This window comes from Sceloporus undulatus, chromosome 1 (assembly GCF_019175285.1).
Source record: "Sceloporus undulatus isolate JIND9_A2432 ecotype Alabama chromosome 1, SceUnd_v1.1, whole genome shotgun sequence".
Lineage (NCBI taxonomy): Eukaryota > Metazoa > Chordata > Lepidosauria > Squamata > Phrynosomatidae > Sceloporus > Sceloporus undulatus.
This window is the reverse complement of record NC_056522.1, coordinates 222,724,177-222,737,713: the sequence shown is the minus strand read 5'-3', so window position 1 is coordinate 222,737,713 and position 13,537 is coordinate 222,724,177. Positions and strand designations below refer to the sequence as shown.

The 13,537-nt window shown below is 38.6% G+C and overlaps 1 protein-coding gene across 1 annotated transcript in view; it reads left to right on the top strand.

The window, feature by feature from the left end:
* The window catches only part of KIF5C (kinesin family member 5C), a 99,914-nt gene that overhangs the window by 58,410 nt on the left and 27,967 nt on the right, over nucleotides 1–13,537 (top strand). Inside the window, exons 11-15 of the mRNA XM_042445127.1 lie at nucleotides 1,525–1,673; nucleotides 6,281–6,456; nucleotides 8,266–8,334; nucleotides 12,051–12,257; nucleotides 13,327–13,473. Of these exons, the coding sequence (XP_042301061.1) occupies nucleotides 1,525–1,673; nucleotides 6,281–6,456; nucleotides 8,266–8,334; nucleotides 12,051–12,257; nucleotides 13,327–13,473 (748 nt within the window). The remainder of the gene's footprint in view (nucleotides 1–1,524; nucleotides 1,674–6,280; nucleotides 6,457–8,265; nucleotides 8,335–12,050; nucleotides 12,258–13,326; nucleotides 13,474–13,537) is intronic.

The window sequence follows — 13,537 nt, the reverse complement described above, 5'->3', positions numbered from 1 at the left end:
TCAATGAGACGTACATCTCAGTAAGTGTGTATATGGTGGTGCTGCAAATCTTTTAATGTTTCATAATAATCAAGGCTTAGTAATTTTATTGCTATTAGAATATATGCAGCATTCTTTCAGTAGGAGTGTTAGTGAGAAATACAAACAGAAGATGATTGTAAGGAAATAGTTGATATGATCTGAGTAGAATTCTGGGAAGAAATAAGGTAAGTAAATTAAATTTGTATCAGAAAAGATTGCTGGGGTTGGACCTGGCATCTTCTGCCAGCAGACAACAGTGATATCGCAACAGTTTTACAAAAAGGCACTCAAGAATAAAATTGCACATACAGCAAAAGAACTTGCTTTGTGATTAATTTTATGCACCAGTGGTTTCCTGGCTTAAAGCCTAATGTGTCTCTATTGATCTTCCAGTGACAATGTTGGTGTGAATAGCTGTGTGCACAATAAGTGTGTAAATCAGATATACAAATATATCTAAACATACCTAAAACTACCAGAACACAAAGATTTCTCCTTTGATTTTTTAACCAGCATTAAAACTCAATAGTACCACTAAAAATTTAGTAGTACTGTAAATTTAGCAGTCGCTTTGACTGGACAGAAGTTGAAGATCACTATAAAGATTTAACATCTCAGACACTTGTCCCTTCTTTGTGCATTCCTCATCAAAAATGGGATTTGCATTTGGAAGGCAGATCTGTTTTGGAGCAGACTGAATCAGCACAGCATGGCATAGCTTTGGTTCTTATGGGATGTGATAGATGCTGCAGAAACAATGCATTCAAGGATGAATGAATGTGTGAGAGAATGTCTGTCTTTGTATGCCCATTGTGTTTACAAGCCATAAAACTATAAACAACTGAATACCATATATCTTTGATGAGAAGAGGAACTACAATCCAGTTTGAAATTAGCAGAGCACAGTAGATAATTCCTCATATTAAATATAGAGGTGCCAGCTCACACTGACAGACGAGAGATGAATTTCAAGAATAAATGCTTTAACTAGAAACAAGATTTAAGATGTACACAGTATTATATGGATGAATTCTAAGGTATTCAAAAAGAAATATGATGTTATTCATAGCTTTTTCAGAAAGCAAAACTCTGCATTCACTGCTGTTACAGTAGGCCTGAGCAGATGGGCAGGAAAAAGCAGACCGATACCACTTTATCTCAAACCAGTTAGAAACCCTTTTGTCCACATGGCCCACTCCCAAGGTGGCCTGAACACCCATGGGCAGTCTACACAGTGTGGTGTCAAGCTGCATGTCACTATTATTATTATTTTGCCTCCCCCACAATGCATGGGCACTATTACAACAACATATTGCCTGTGACCACCAATACTATAATTATTATACTATAATAAAGTTCAAGAAATACTGATGTGAGTAGAGAATCCTCTTACCTTTGGGAACTTCAAGAAATTACTGAAAAATATGTTGTAGACACAATATTAAACAGTGTTTATTGGCTAAGCTTGTGGACACCCAATTTCTTCTTGTTTTCTCTTTATAGAGCCAAGACCATCAAGAATACTGTTTCTGTAAATCTTGAGCTGACTGCTGAAGAATGGAAGAAAAAATATGAGAAAGAGAAGGAAAAAAACAAGACACTAAAGAATGTTATCCAGCATCTGGAGATGGAATTGAACAGGTGGAGAAATGGTGAGAAATTAGAATCCATTGTCAACTACTAAGCAGCTGTTGAGCTCTTAAATTAAAAAGGAAGATTGCCAAATAATTATAACGAACTTTACTGATTAGGCAAGGCATTATTACAGTGATGAATCACTTCATTCTTAATTAATTTAAATTAGGTTTAAATTGAAGTTTTCCAATTTGGACGTAGAGAGAAATTATGGTTTAAAGCAAGATGGGACGTCTGTGCTAAAGTCATTGATGATACTCTTGACATCATAAACTCTTGGTTTTGATGCTGCTGACATGGTGCCCTGCACTAGACAATAAACTCAAGTGCAGATATCATGCTAAACCATGGATAAGGAAACTAAAATCTGGTTTGGCTGGTTTGGCAAATGTCGCCGGGCCCATAGCTACCCAGGTGGGTGACGGGCTGGGATGTACCTCCATGGTGGAAGAACTTGCCGACACCAAGTGCTGCTCAACTTAACTTTATTAACACAACTTTTAACTGTTAGGCACATGACTTCAAAAAGGTTAGACTGGGAAGTAGACCATGAAGCCATGTGGAAACCTTGGTTTTTATCCTACTGTCCAAACCACCCATACTTATCTCTGGTCTTGTTCATTTCTGGAATGTAGATCCCCGATGGTTTTGACTGAGGTAGTGATTATGGCTTTCAAAATCAAGGGAGGATGTTCTCCATACCGGTGATGGTGGTGGTGGTGGTGTGTGTGTGTGTGTATGAGAGAGAGAGATTGTGCATGTGACTTCAAGTCGCCTGTCAACTTATGGTGACCCCATTAATTTCATATAATTTTCTTAAGCAAATATTACCCAGATGTGGTTTTGCAGTTCCTTTCTCTGAAATACTGCTTACAGCACCTGGTATTACTTGGTGGTCCCATCCAAGTACTAACCAGGGCTGACCCTTCTTAGTTTCCAAATTTGCCAAAATTATGTATAGTGATCACAATAACACGGAGTTTAGGTTTTTATGGATTTTCAATAAACTGATTTGTTTCCTTTTAATTTTTGGTTTAAATTGCTATTCTCAGAGTTGTAGTAGTACTGTAGTTCATTTTGAAATCATAGGATCATTCAGGCACTCTTAGCTTTCTCTGTGAACCCAGAGGCTATCACTCCCAAAGATGAATGAGAGAAAGCATGCTTCCTTAGCATGATTTACTGGTGAAATAGGATGATGTCTATCCAGAGATCAAAATATCTGTCCTATTTTGTGTATTTTTGATTTTATGAATAATATCTTACATTTTTATTTTATCTGAACCTGTTAGCCAGTTTGGGAATAATAGGTAACAGTGGCAGAAAGAATGGAATATAAATTACGCAAATGAACAGATGTTTCCTTGTTGAGCTATGTGAGAGTTTGTAGTGTATGTCTTACATTGCATTTGGAGGTAAAGGGGGAAAATGTTTTTGCTCTGTTTTGCTTTGTTCTGGGACTGCATTCTGACACTGGTGAAAAGTTCTGGGTTCTTTCCTTGAAAATTCCTGGCTAAAATTATCATGTGATAGGCAAGAGATATATATCTTCAAGCCCCCCCCCCCCCCCCACACACACAGAATTTCAGTACACACATGTTTGTGTGTGCATGTGAGTGCAAGTAAATAAATAAATACTATTTCATTCAGACAAACCTCCCTGACAGGTCTATGGTTTTTTGAGTCTTTCTACATTAAGTGTTTTGATTATAAAGATTATAGACAACAGCTAAAGCTTAATTTGGCTCTGGTCACATTGCAATAAATGGGTCTGAAGAATAAAAGTATGCACAACTTTTATTACATGGGCAATAGCAATTGTGCTTCTAAGGGTTATATGAGGATGATAATTACTGCTAGACATTCTGGATGAGAGAAAAAGAGGATAGTTTTTTGAGCGGTGATCATCAGGGAGCTATATTGCTGTACAATAAGGGGTTTTCTCCTTTTTTCTGAATTGCTGTTCAGAATTTTAGTTTTAATTTTGAACTTCTTTGTGAGGGTTTGTAGAGGATGTTTTTTGGAAAAAATGTAAAGAAATTATAGCAAATGCATTTCATAGTACTGTAGATAATTACATGTCACTTTAAAATTACTTTCAATTTTGTTGCTTGATCTGTTAAGGGAGTTGGTAATAAAGGTTAATGGTGTTCATTATCATAGCAAACATTACATGCTTAGTTACTATAGTTATATTGTGTACATATGATTTAGTACCAGATATCAAATATTACATTTTAGGAGACAAAGATATCTTCCTGTCAATTCAGTTGCCCTAGTAGTCATTACCACACATTAAACTTCACTGGGTATGCTTGCCCCTTTATTTGTTTTCTGTAAATGTAAAATGAAATGAAATTATCCATTCTTCTCTAATTACCTTTTTTCATCTTTTCTGAGTTGTGTGTAGTCTTCCCCTCCTTTTCGCAAGTTACCAGATAATGTGCTTTCCATTGTCACGTCTAGAAACTCAGGATGCAGTGGTGCAAAGGATTTTTCTTTATTAGCAGAATGAAATTTCCCTGGTGGCAGTTTATTTGATGAAACATATTTATATAGTGTCAAGAATGTAAAATCTTGTGAATTCTTTGTTTGCTAAGCAGCAGTTTCCAAAAGATCTTTTATATCCCAATAGGACAAAAATAATTTAAAGCAAATGATTTTCTAAGTAAGGAATGATGTTGACCCTGTGGAAAGGTCTATTCCATCTTCTTGATTACTGCAGTATTTTTGCTTCATTGGATGTCTCACTTTAAACTTTTGTGATAACATGATGGTTAATATTCCTTGTAAAACCCTAGGAGAATTTTAAAAAAAATTATAACAAAATAAGCTTATTTTAGTCTGTTGCAGCCAAAAGGTTTTGATACAGTTTTGTCCCTTTATGAGTGGGAGGGCTCTTTCTGCCTGCAGCTCTGAGCACCATGTCCCACATTTCTCTGGAAGGTTCACCAGTTCTCAAGAAGAATGTGGATGATGGCACTTGAGCTTCAGGAGAAAGAAGAATTGGCCAAAAAGCACTGCCCATGGCCCTTCTTGCAGCACTAGTTTAACTCTTTTGGACCTACATTTGGACTCAAAACTTTTGTGGTGCCTTAAAGATGAACAAATTTAACAGAGAAAATCTTAAGGATCTGAACTAATCCCCCATAAAGGCCACTCCTGTGTCCTTTCCAAAGGTCTCAAAATGTAGCTGCTTGGGTTTTGTTGACTTCGCCAGTTGTTACCTCAGTGCCTATTCATTCCATTCTTTTAGGAGCTGTTCATTAAGCGATAGCTTGGATCTGCAGTTGAGTTCTTCCAAAGGGGTTATTGTTGAATATACGCACCCTTGAATATACACAGAGGGGTGACCTCCACTATTTGCAATGGTACGCACGTTCCCTTGCTGTGCACACAGAGGCGTGCTCCATTCAAGCCTATGGAGTTTGAATAAGCACGAGCCTCAGTTTTTGTGGGGTGGGCGGAAGTGATCCCCCGCGAAGACAGACGGCCAACTGTATATACATATAACAAATAAAATACCAACATAGACAAGTTACAAAAGAAGCAAAAAACCAATACTGTACATCCATTTCTTACAATCGATCTTCCCTTACATTCTTTTCATCCATTCCTGGCTTCCAATTCCAACTGCACTTTCGCAAGCTTGTTCTATTTATAAGCTCTTGCTATTTGTACTGTTCTTACTATCCTCTTTAGTATTTGTCCAATTCTGTTATATTAATCTTCTTTCAATAAATTAACACATACTGTCATTTTTAATCTGTAAATCCAATAATTGATATTTTCCCCCACTTATTACTCAGATATCCCATTACGTATTCCCATGTATTTACAAAATCTTGAAGTTTCTTTCCTTTTAAAAGGCAGTCAGTTTATCTAGTTCTGCCATCTATAAAAGTTTTAGCAGCCATTCTTGTGTTGTCAGGGTGGAGTTTTCAACATTTTTGTTTCGATACATCGTGGAATTAAATAGAAATCCACTTAAGGGTGGGAATAAAATGTTGCAATGAGTGCCAGAAATTCTCAGAAAATTGTCCTAGATAATAGAAACTGAGAACTATAGTAACAAATACCATCATCTTTTGACACATTTGCCCCACCTGGAAGATCTCCTGGGTCATTAATTTTGTTGCATTACTGTACTTTTATAACTTCTAGATGTTGGAATGCTAGTTCTGACAATCTGGCTGTGATCCTTGCAGTGCTATGATTTACTTCTGTTTTCATGTAGTTTTCAGAGATCGCTGACTGGTGGCCTAAAAAGGTAAGTCCTGTAGACTAAGGGGCTGAACAGGCAGGCCTAAATAAAGCTACTTCAGGTCACTTTGGAGTTATGCTGTTTAAATGACACATGCATATTAAGAGGCCAGAAGCTGCGCTAAAGTGGTGCTCCAGTCCTTAGGACTGGGGTGTGGCTTTGGTGCAGCTTCCGGCCTCTTCAGACGCATGCAGCATTTAAACAGCATACCTCCATAGTGACCCAAAGCAGCTTTATTTTGGCCTGTCTGTTCAGGCCCTAAATTCTCAAAATGTCTTTGAAGATTTGGTCTGTGAATCCCCAGTTTTTTCAGACTTTTTGTTTTATTACTGATTCTATTGTGATCTGATATATCTGCAGGAGAGGCTGTTCCTGAGGATGAACAGATCAGTGCCAAGGACCAAAAGAACTTGGAGCCATGTGACAACACACCCATCATTGATAACATTGTGCCTGTTGTTGCCAGTATTTCAGCAGAGGAGAAGCGGAAATATGAGGAAGAAGTCACCAGTCTCTACAGACAATTGGATGATAAGGTATCAATAAACAATTTTCTTTGAATTATTGTTTGTCAGAAATTAATGAAAACCTGTTTCCAAAGAATATTTTCAAAATCAGTAAAATTGCCTCATGCATCAAAGATTTATATTTTAAAATCTGCTGAAATTTAGATTCACTGCTGTTGGAAACAAATTAATCAGTTTTATCTCCATTTCCACTCCAAGCTAGAGAGCATTTCCTCATGTGAGTTAGACATGTGCACTGAAGTTATCTGAGTTGCAACAGATAAAGGGGAAAAACAGATAGACTTGTTGATAATGCTTTGATAGCTGTAGTCATGCTTCTCGTGACTGCATAAATTTATTAAATTCCCACTTTCCAAAGCACAACATAAATAATGAGTGTTGTTGACCAAGGGCATCCCCTGCCATCCATATGTGAACAGATGTAATTATCTCTACACTATGGAAAGGTTGGATCTTCCACAATTAGTGTTTTTATCTTACCATATACAGTATATGTCACTGTAAATCAAGACATTTATGCCCAAAAATTGACCCCCAAAACCTGTTTGGATATGTACACAGATATATACAGTAATAGGCTTGCCTATCAAGCCTCTTTCTCAGCCCAGGTGTCTTCCCTTCTCTTTCTCAGCCTGGGTGTCTCCTCGACATATCAAAATCTTTAATTTTGGCCCCCAAACCTGTCCTTGGCAGTTTACAGACCGCCCCTTTGGGGCAGCCTGTATCCGCCCTTTTTCCTGCTTGGCCCCTTTCTCCTTTGTGTTGCTGGTGCAACCGTGTAAAGGCTGCGCCAGCGACACAAACCCAGGAAGGAGCTTCCACGGCGCCAGGATGTCACATCTGCGGCGCTCCGTTTGGAGGTGGCGCGACCATGATGTCGTAATGGCAGCACCCATGTGGACAGGGCGCCACCATTTTGTATGTACTCTGTACGTACTAGGGTTGCGGGCGTCTAAAAGAGACGCACCCAGGCAACCCTAGTACGTACAGAGTACGTACGAAACAGCCCGTTTGTACAGGGCCACAGACTTATACATGGCATCAACTTATAGTCGATTATATACAGATATGTAGTGCTAATAAAGCTGTGTGGAACTTCAACCAGTACATAATGATACTTTCACAAATACACACACACACACACACACACACACACACAAATTGAGTATCCTTTATTCAGAATTCCACAGTCTGAAATACTCCAAAATCTGAAACTTTTGTAGCTATGTATCTACAAGGTTGGTGTGAGACCCAGATGGAGAGAGATGCGAGGATCTGTGAAATGGTGGAAGGCACTACACTTGGATTTCTGCCATTTCTCTGTTGATCACAGAGGCTGCTTCCTAGTAATCAGGAATGGAGGGATTGGGGCCAAAATTCACTGTGCAACATCATAACTATAGTACTTACACATACATACATCCCATACAGGAGTCCATCCAACATATCTTCTCCATGCAACATTTAAATCAGACAGAAAATATAGAACTTGGGAGTTTTGGTTTTAGTTTGGGGGGGCTTTTTCCATTTGGGACCCCTGCTGCCACAGTGGTTAAATGCTGGTGCTGATACTGCAGCCTCAATGTTGAAAGACCCTAGAGGAGGGCTCCAAGGTCCACCCAGCCTTCCATCCTTTTGTAGGTCGGTAAAATGAGTATCCAGCTTGTTGGGAGTTATTGGCTTACATATTGTAAACCACTTAGAAAGTGCTAATTCACTGATAAGCAGTATAGAAATGTACTTGGTATAGCTATTGCTATTTCTTTCAAGTGAAAATATAGCAGAAAGTGAAAGTAAAACTTTCTTTATCCATTACAGGATGATGAAATTAATCAACAGAGTCAATTGGCTGAGAAACTAAAGCAGCAGATGCTCGATCAAGATGAGGTAAATGGTAGTCTGAATAGGTAATGATAACAAGGATGATGGCGGTGGTGAATGCTGCCATTTGTAGTTGTAGAGATGGATGGTTTGACCAATTTCTAGTGCATTTCCATTTTGTATGTGTAAGTTTATAAACCCATTCCATCCCAATGTATTTTTGAATGTCTTTTTTCAAAGATTTTAAGAACATATCTTACCTTAAAATACAGATATTGTATGCATTTAAGTATGTTCTTCTAGCTGAAAATTTCATTGTAAAAAATAGATATGTCCAAGATATGAAAGAAGACTGTGTTTTGATCTATTCATTGGCTTGGGGTGTGCAGATAAGGTTAGTTCACTTTGAATTGTTGGTCAAACAAAATCCTTAAGGGCCCGAACAGACAGGCCAAAATAAAGCTGCTTGGGGTCACTTTGGAGATATGCTGTTTAAATGCTGCATGCGTCCTAAGTGGCTAGAAGCTGTACCAAAGCCACACTCCAGCCCTAAGGATTGGAGTGCTACTTTGGCGCAGCTTCTGGCCTCTTAAGATGTGTGTGACATTTAAACAGCATACCTCCAAAGTGACCCAAAGCAGTTTTATTTTGGCCTGTCTGTTCGGGCCCTAAGTATCTCTGGTAGCTTTAGTAGTGCTAGTGAAAAGTGGGCATTCCCAATATGTCTCACCCAGTAACTAATCTGACCCTTGCTTTAAGCACAGTTATATTGCTGGGTCATGATTATGGTTTAGTATACAGAAAAAAAAAGGGGGGGTGTAATCCTGTTTCAGTGCACATGCTGTGTCTAGTAGATAAGTGGGTACAGAATGCATTAGTTATCACAAAAATAACTTTTGGAATTTCTCCCTGACTTTAATTTTTTTTTCAAGCTAATACAAGGCTACTTAGTTTAAAATAGTGCTCAGTAACTGGAGCCCACATGGATAAATCCAGCATCCTAAGAGATGTCAGTTGTAGCTCTCCAGTTGCCACCCTAGAGAGAGAACAGGTGGAAAGGAATTTGCATCTCTGCTAAGAGAACTAGCTGTCCTCATGATTCATGGGAGGAGAAGTTGTTGCACGCGACTATACTACTCTTAAATTGTTTCTCTTAATAGCCTACTGGGATTATTGAAGATTAGTTTTCTAAAACCTTGGCAAGTGAAGTTAAAAAGGAGACAGTCTGGTTTGGAGGCATCTTCCTGTTTGTTATCTTCTTTAGTGATTCCTACAGTTGTTTGTGTTCCATCATGGATATGTAGGCTGCAGTGTGTCTGTCTTAACTGTGTTTTTTCTTCATTAGCCAGAGCACTTATTTCTGGCTAATTAAGCCAGAAAAGTCATTGTTCACCTAAGCATTAAGAAAAGGAAACAGACTGTTCTAATATCTTTCACATTCTTTTGCCATTGATTAACTTTTTCTGTGCCAGACAACTGTTTGCTGAAACTAAATGCTCCATATGCTGAATCTAATTTCAACCATGATTTTAACTTTAAAGCATGGGGGCTCAGGTTCTGTGCATATCTCAAAGTGCACTGCAATTGGTTCTTTCTTGTGGCTTCATTTTACTCTGTGCTGTTAATTTGATTACAGACACCACTTTATTTGAACAGATAGATTTTTCAGTGCTAGTCTTCCCCTCTATTGAGGACAGCTCTTCAAATATTCCCAAATCTTACACACAGAACATTTTGTCTTCTGTCCTAAGAATGCTGTTTTCCCTCAGTTTGGTTAGGATTAATTCTAGGGGATTATTTTCATCTCTTTGTTTTTAGCACAGTGTATTTGGGTCTAAAACAGTTGTGAAAATATGAGTGGCATTACACTGGTAGGTTTTTTGCCACATTCACAGAATGGTTTGACATGCACTAAGGGGATTATGTGCCAAATGAATTATTATAAATTTTTCTCAAATGCTTTTAGATATGACTTCATTCTTTTTAATTGGCAGAGGATGCTATTTTAGCAGGTAACGCTCATAGTTCAGTGGTTATAGACCAAATGATTTCAATGCAAAGAGATCCAGAGAGCTGGAAAATAGTCATGAAACCCTGGAGAACTGCTGTAAGTGGGTGAACATACTGTTAAACTAAATACAGCTAATCTGACGGTGTAAAGCAGTCTCTTGCACTAATGTTCATTAGATAGTTTTACACCAGAGTACATAAATGTAGATGTGTTTTCTTATCTCCTCTTATGTGAATGTTTATTAGGCGTTTTTATCAAGAACTGTGTCAACACTATTCTTTTGAACCTTGAATTACAAGGTTGTAGGTAGCCTGTTATGATGTCTTATGCTAAATGCCCCAAAGATCAGATGCATAAGGCTTATTTTGTGGGGGATAGTTAGTAAGCCCTGCTGCTTCTCTTCTTCATTATAATGTTTCCTTGCCCCACATACCTGTTTCAACAATTCAGTATTTCATTTGTTACCTGCTGGTGCCATTTTAATTCCTTTTGGCTATTTCATCTGTTGCATATTCTTGACTATAAGTCGATCTCTTGTATAAGTCAAGGGCGGGTTTGGGGGCCAAAATTTTGGATTTTGGTATGAGCCATGGATAAGTCGAGGGTAAAACTTTGTGGCTCCTTAGGTCCAAGGTGGTTCTTCAGTGTTTCCACAGCAGTAGACAGAAGTTGCTTCTCTGCTGCAGCGAGGAAGCACCAAAGAGCCCCAGTTACAGCCATTTCCCCCTTGGAGTGGGGTTGAACAGGCACAGGCGCCCTTTGCCATTTCAGCCCTGCCAAGAAACCTACTTTTACAGTAGACTCTCCCTGGAATGGAAGATCTTTACTGGTGGCCATTGTCTGCAGCCACCGGCTTGTCTTCTCACAGAGGGTGAGGAGGCAGAGGCAGGCAGGGGATGAAGAGTCAGTTGGGGGAGAGCCAAACATAAAAGGAACTAAGGCAGGCAGGGAGAGAAATGTGTTTGTGTGTGTGTGCTGGACTGGATCCTCTGTTACTCCAAAAAAAAGCAGAAATCACCCTCCACTCTCTCTGCTTTCAGCAGCACCCCTTTCTCAAGCAGGGAGGGAGAGAGGGAAAGAGAATGTGTATGTGTGTGAGAGAAAGAGACTGGATCATCTGTTACTCTCATAGAAGTAAACATTGCCCTTCCGAAAGCTCTTTCAGCATTCCCTGTTTAGGGAGAGGGAGAGTGTGTGAAGAATTTCCTACCAGCGCTTATCATGGGGTAAGCATTGGTAAAATGCTGGTAAAACGCCGGTAAAATGATCAGGAAGCATGAGTGTGTGCAAGCCTGACACGCTCCCTAAATGTCAGGGAATTGTCCCCTCACCTCCAGCGTCCCTGAATAATTCAGCCATTTCCCATTAACAGAAACTTTGTGTTAATGGGAAATGACTGCTCCCTGAACAATTCAGGGATGCTGGAGGCAAGGGGACGATTCCCTGACATTTAGGAAGTGTGTCAGGCTTTCACTCACATGCACTTCCTAAGCATTTTATTGGCGTTTTACCAGTGCTTACCTGATGGTAAGCACTGGTATGAAGATCATCTATGTAATTAGTGCTTTTTAAATGACATCCTCTGCTCTCCCCACCAGGGGCAGAGAAATCTGAAAGATCTGCCATCATTGGCATTACCATATTGACCCATACCTAAGTTGACCCAGAATTTTTAGGATCAATTTTGGGGCATAAATGTTTTGACTTATAGATGGGTATATATGGTAGATCCTCCTTTTAATAGAACCTTAATGCCTTTCTCCCTTTGTAGCTTTTGGCCTCCACTAGGAGAGATTATGAGAAGATCCAAGAGGAGCTCACCCGCCTTCAGATAGAGAATGAAGCTGCAAAAGAGGAAGTCAAAGAAGTCCTTCAGGCTCTAGAAGAATTGGCTGTTAATTATGACCAGAAGTCACAAGAAGTGGAGGACAAGTTGAGAGCTAATGAGCAACTATCAGAGGAGCTTGCACAGAAAACAGTAGGAACAATTAATTAATGTTAATCTCTCTCTCTCTCTCTTTCTCTTTCTCTCTCTTTCGTGTGAATATGCATGGGTGTCCATGTGTGCTTGCACCTTTGTGATTGCCTGCCTATCCCTGTGCTAATATGTAAACACCAAACTAAATAGAAGGAATTGTTGTATAGGGCACAAACCAATGCTAGTTCTCAAATGCACATCCTGTTGTGGTCTTTCTGGCACTTGGCGGAGACCTTTCTATTTTCACTATCTTTCAATTTCTATTTTAGTCATTGCATTTCTAGTTCTAATTCTATTTTAGTTATAGCATTTTGGAGGGTTCTTTGCAATATTGTTGTTTCTGTTGCTTTTATTCTGATTGTATACTGATGTTTATTAAAAGATTGGTGCTTATGTTTTATTCTTATTTGACATGCTTTTTTATTTCTATTAGTGGATGGTGTGGAAATATGGTAAATGAGTTAAAAAAGAATACCATCATCAATAGGTTCTTCTCCAATAGTAGTGCAGTCCTGAATGCATAATTCTACTAGTTTCCCATAATAGTTTGAACTGACAAGAAATACAGATATCCATGTTTCAAGTTTAGTTATTTGTTCCGAAATATGTAAAGTCACACCTTCATGATAAAGAGGAGCATGGGACAGTGTACAGAAAGAACAAACTGCCAGACTAAAAGCAACATAACATTAAAACATCAGTGCAGTGTAAAGTTAAGAGGCATAAAAACTGGTTCAGTCATCTAAAATGCATGTTCAATTTTAAAATTCCTAGGAATTAAAAATGAGTCAACATGGTTCCAGAAAAAATACAAAATATTGGTGTCATGAATATCTCCTACATGAGGGCATTCTGAAATAAAATACAGACACAAATGTGTATAGCTTTGATACGCAATGTATTTTTAATCTGAAGATGAGAAAGAAGTATCTCTATTCATATGATTCAGGAACATGAACTTTACTATATGCTAGAAACACTGGGGTGGCCAAAAGGGTGAAATGTCTTCTGATTATTATTTGGCAAAGATCGGATCGGTGGTTAAAATGATACTCATGTTGTTTTGCAGTCTGCCTTGACCACTACACAGAGAGAACTGGGACAACTGCAAGAGCTCAGTAATCATCAGAAAAAGAGAGCTACTGAAATCTTGAATTTACTACTTAAGGACCTGGGAGAGATTGGAGGAATTATTGGTACCAATGATGTTAAGACGGTACATTGGCTATATTATTATTATTATTATTATTATTATTATTATTATTATTATTATTATTATT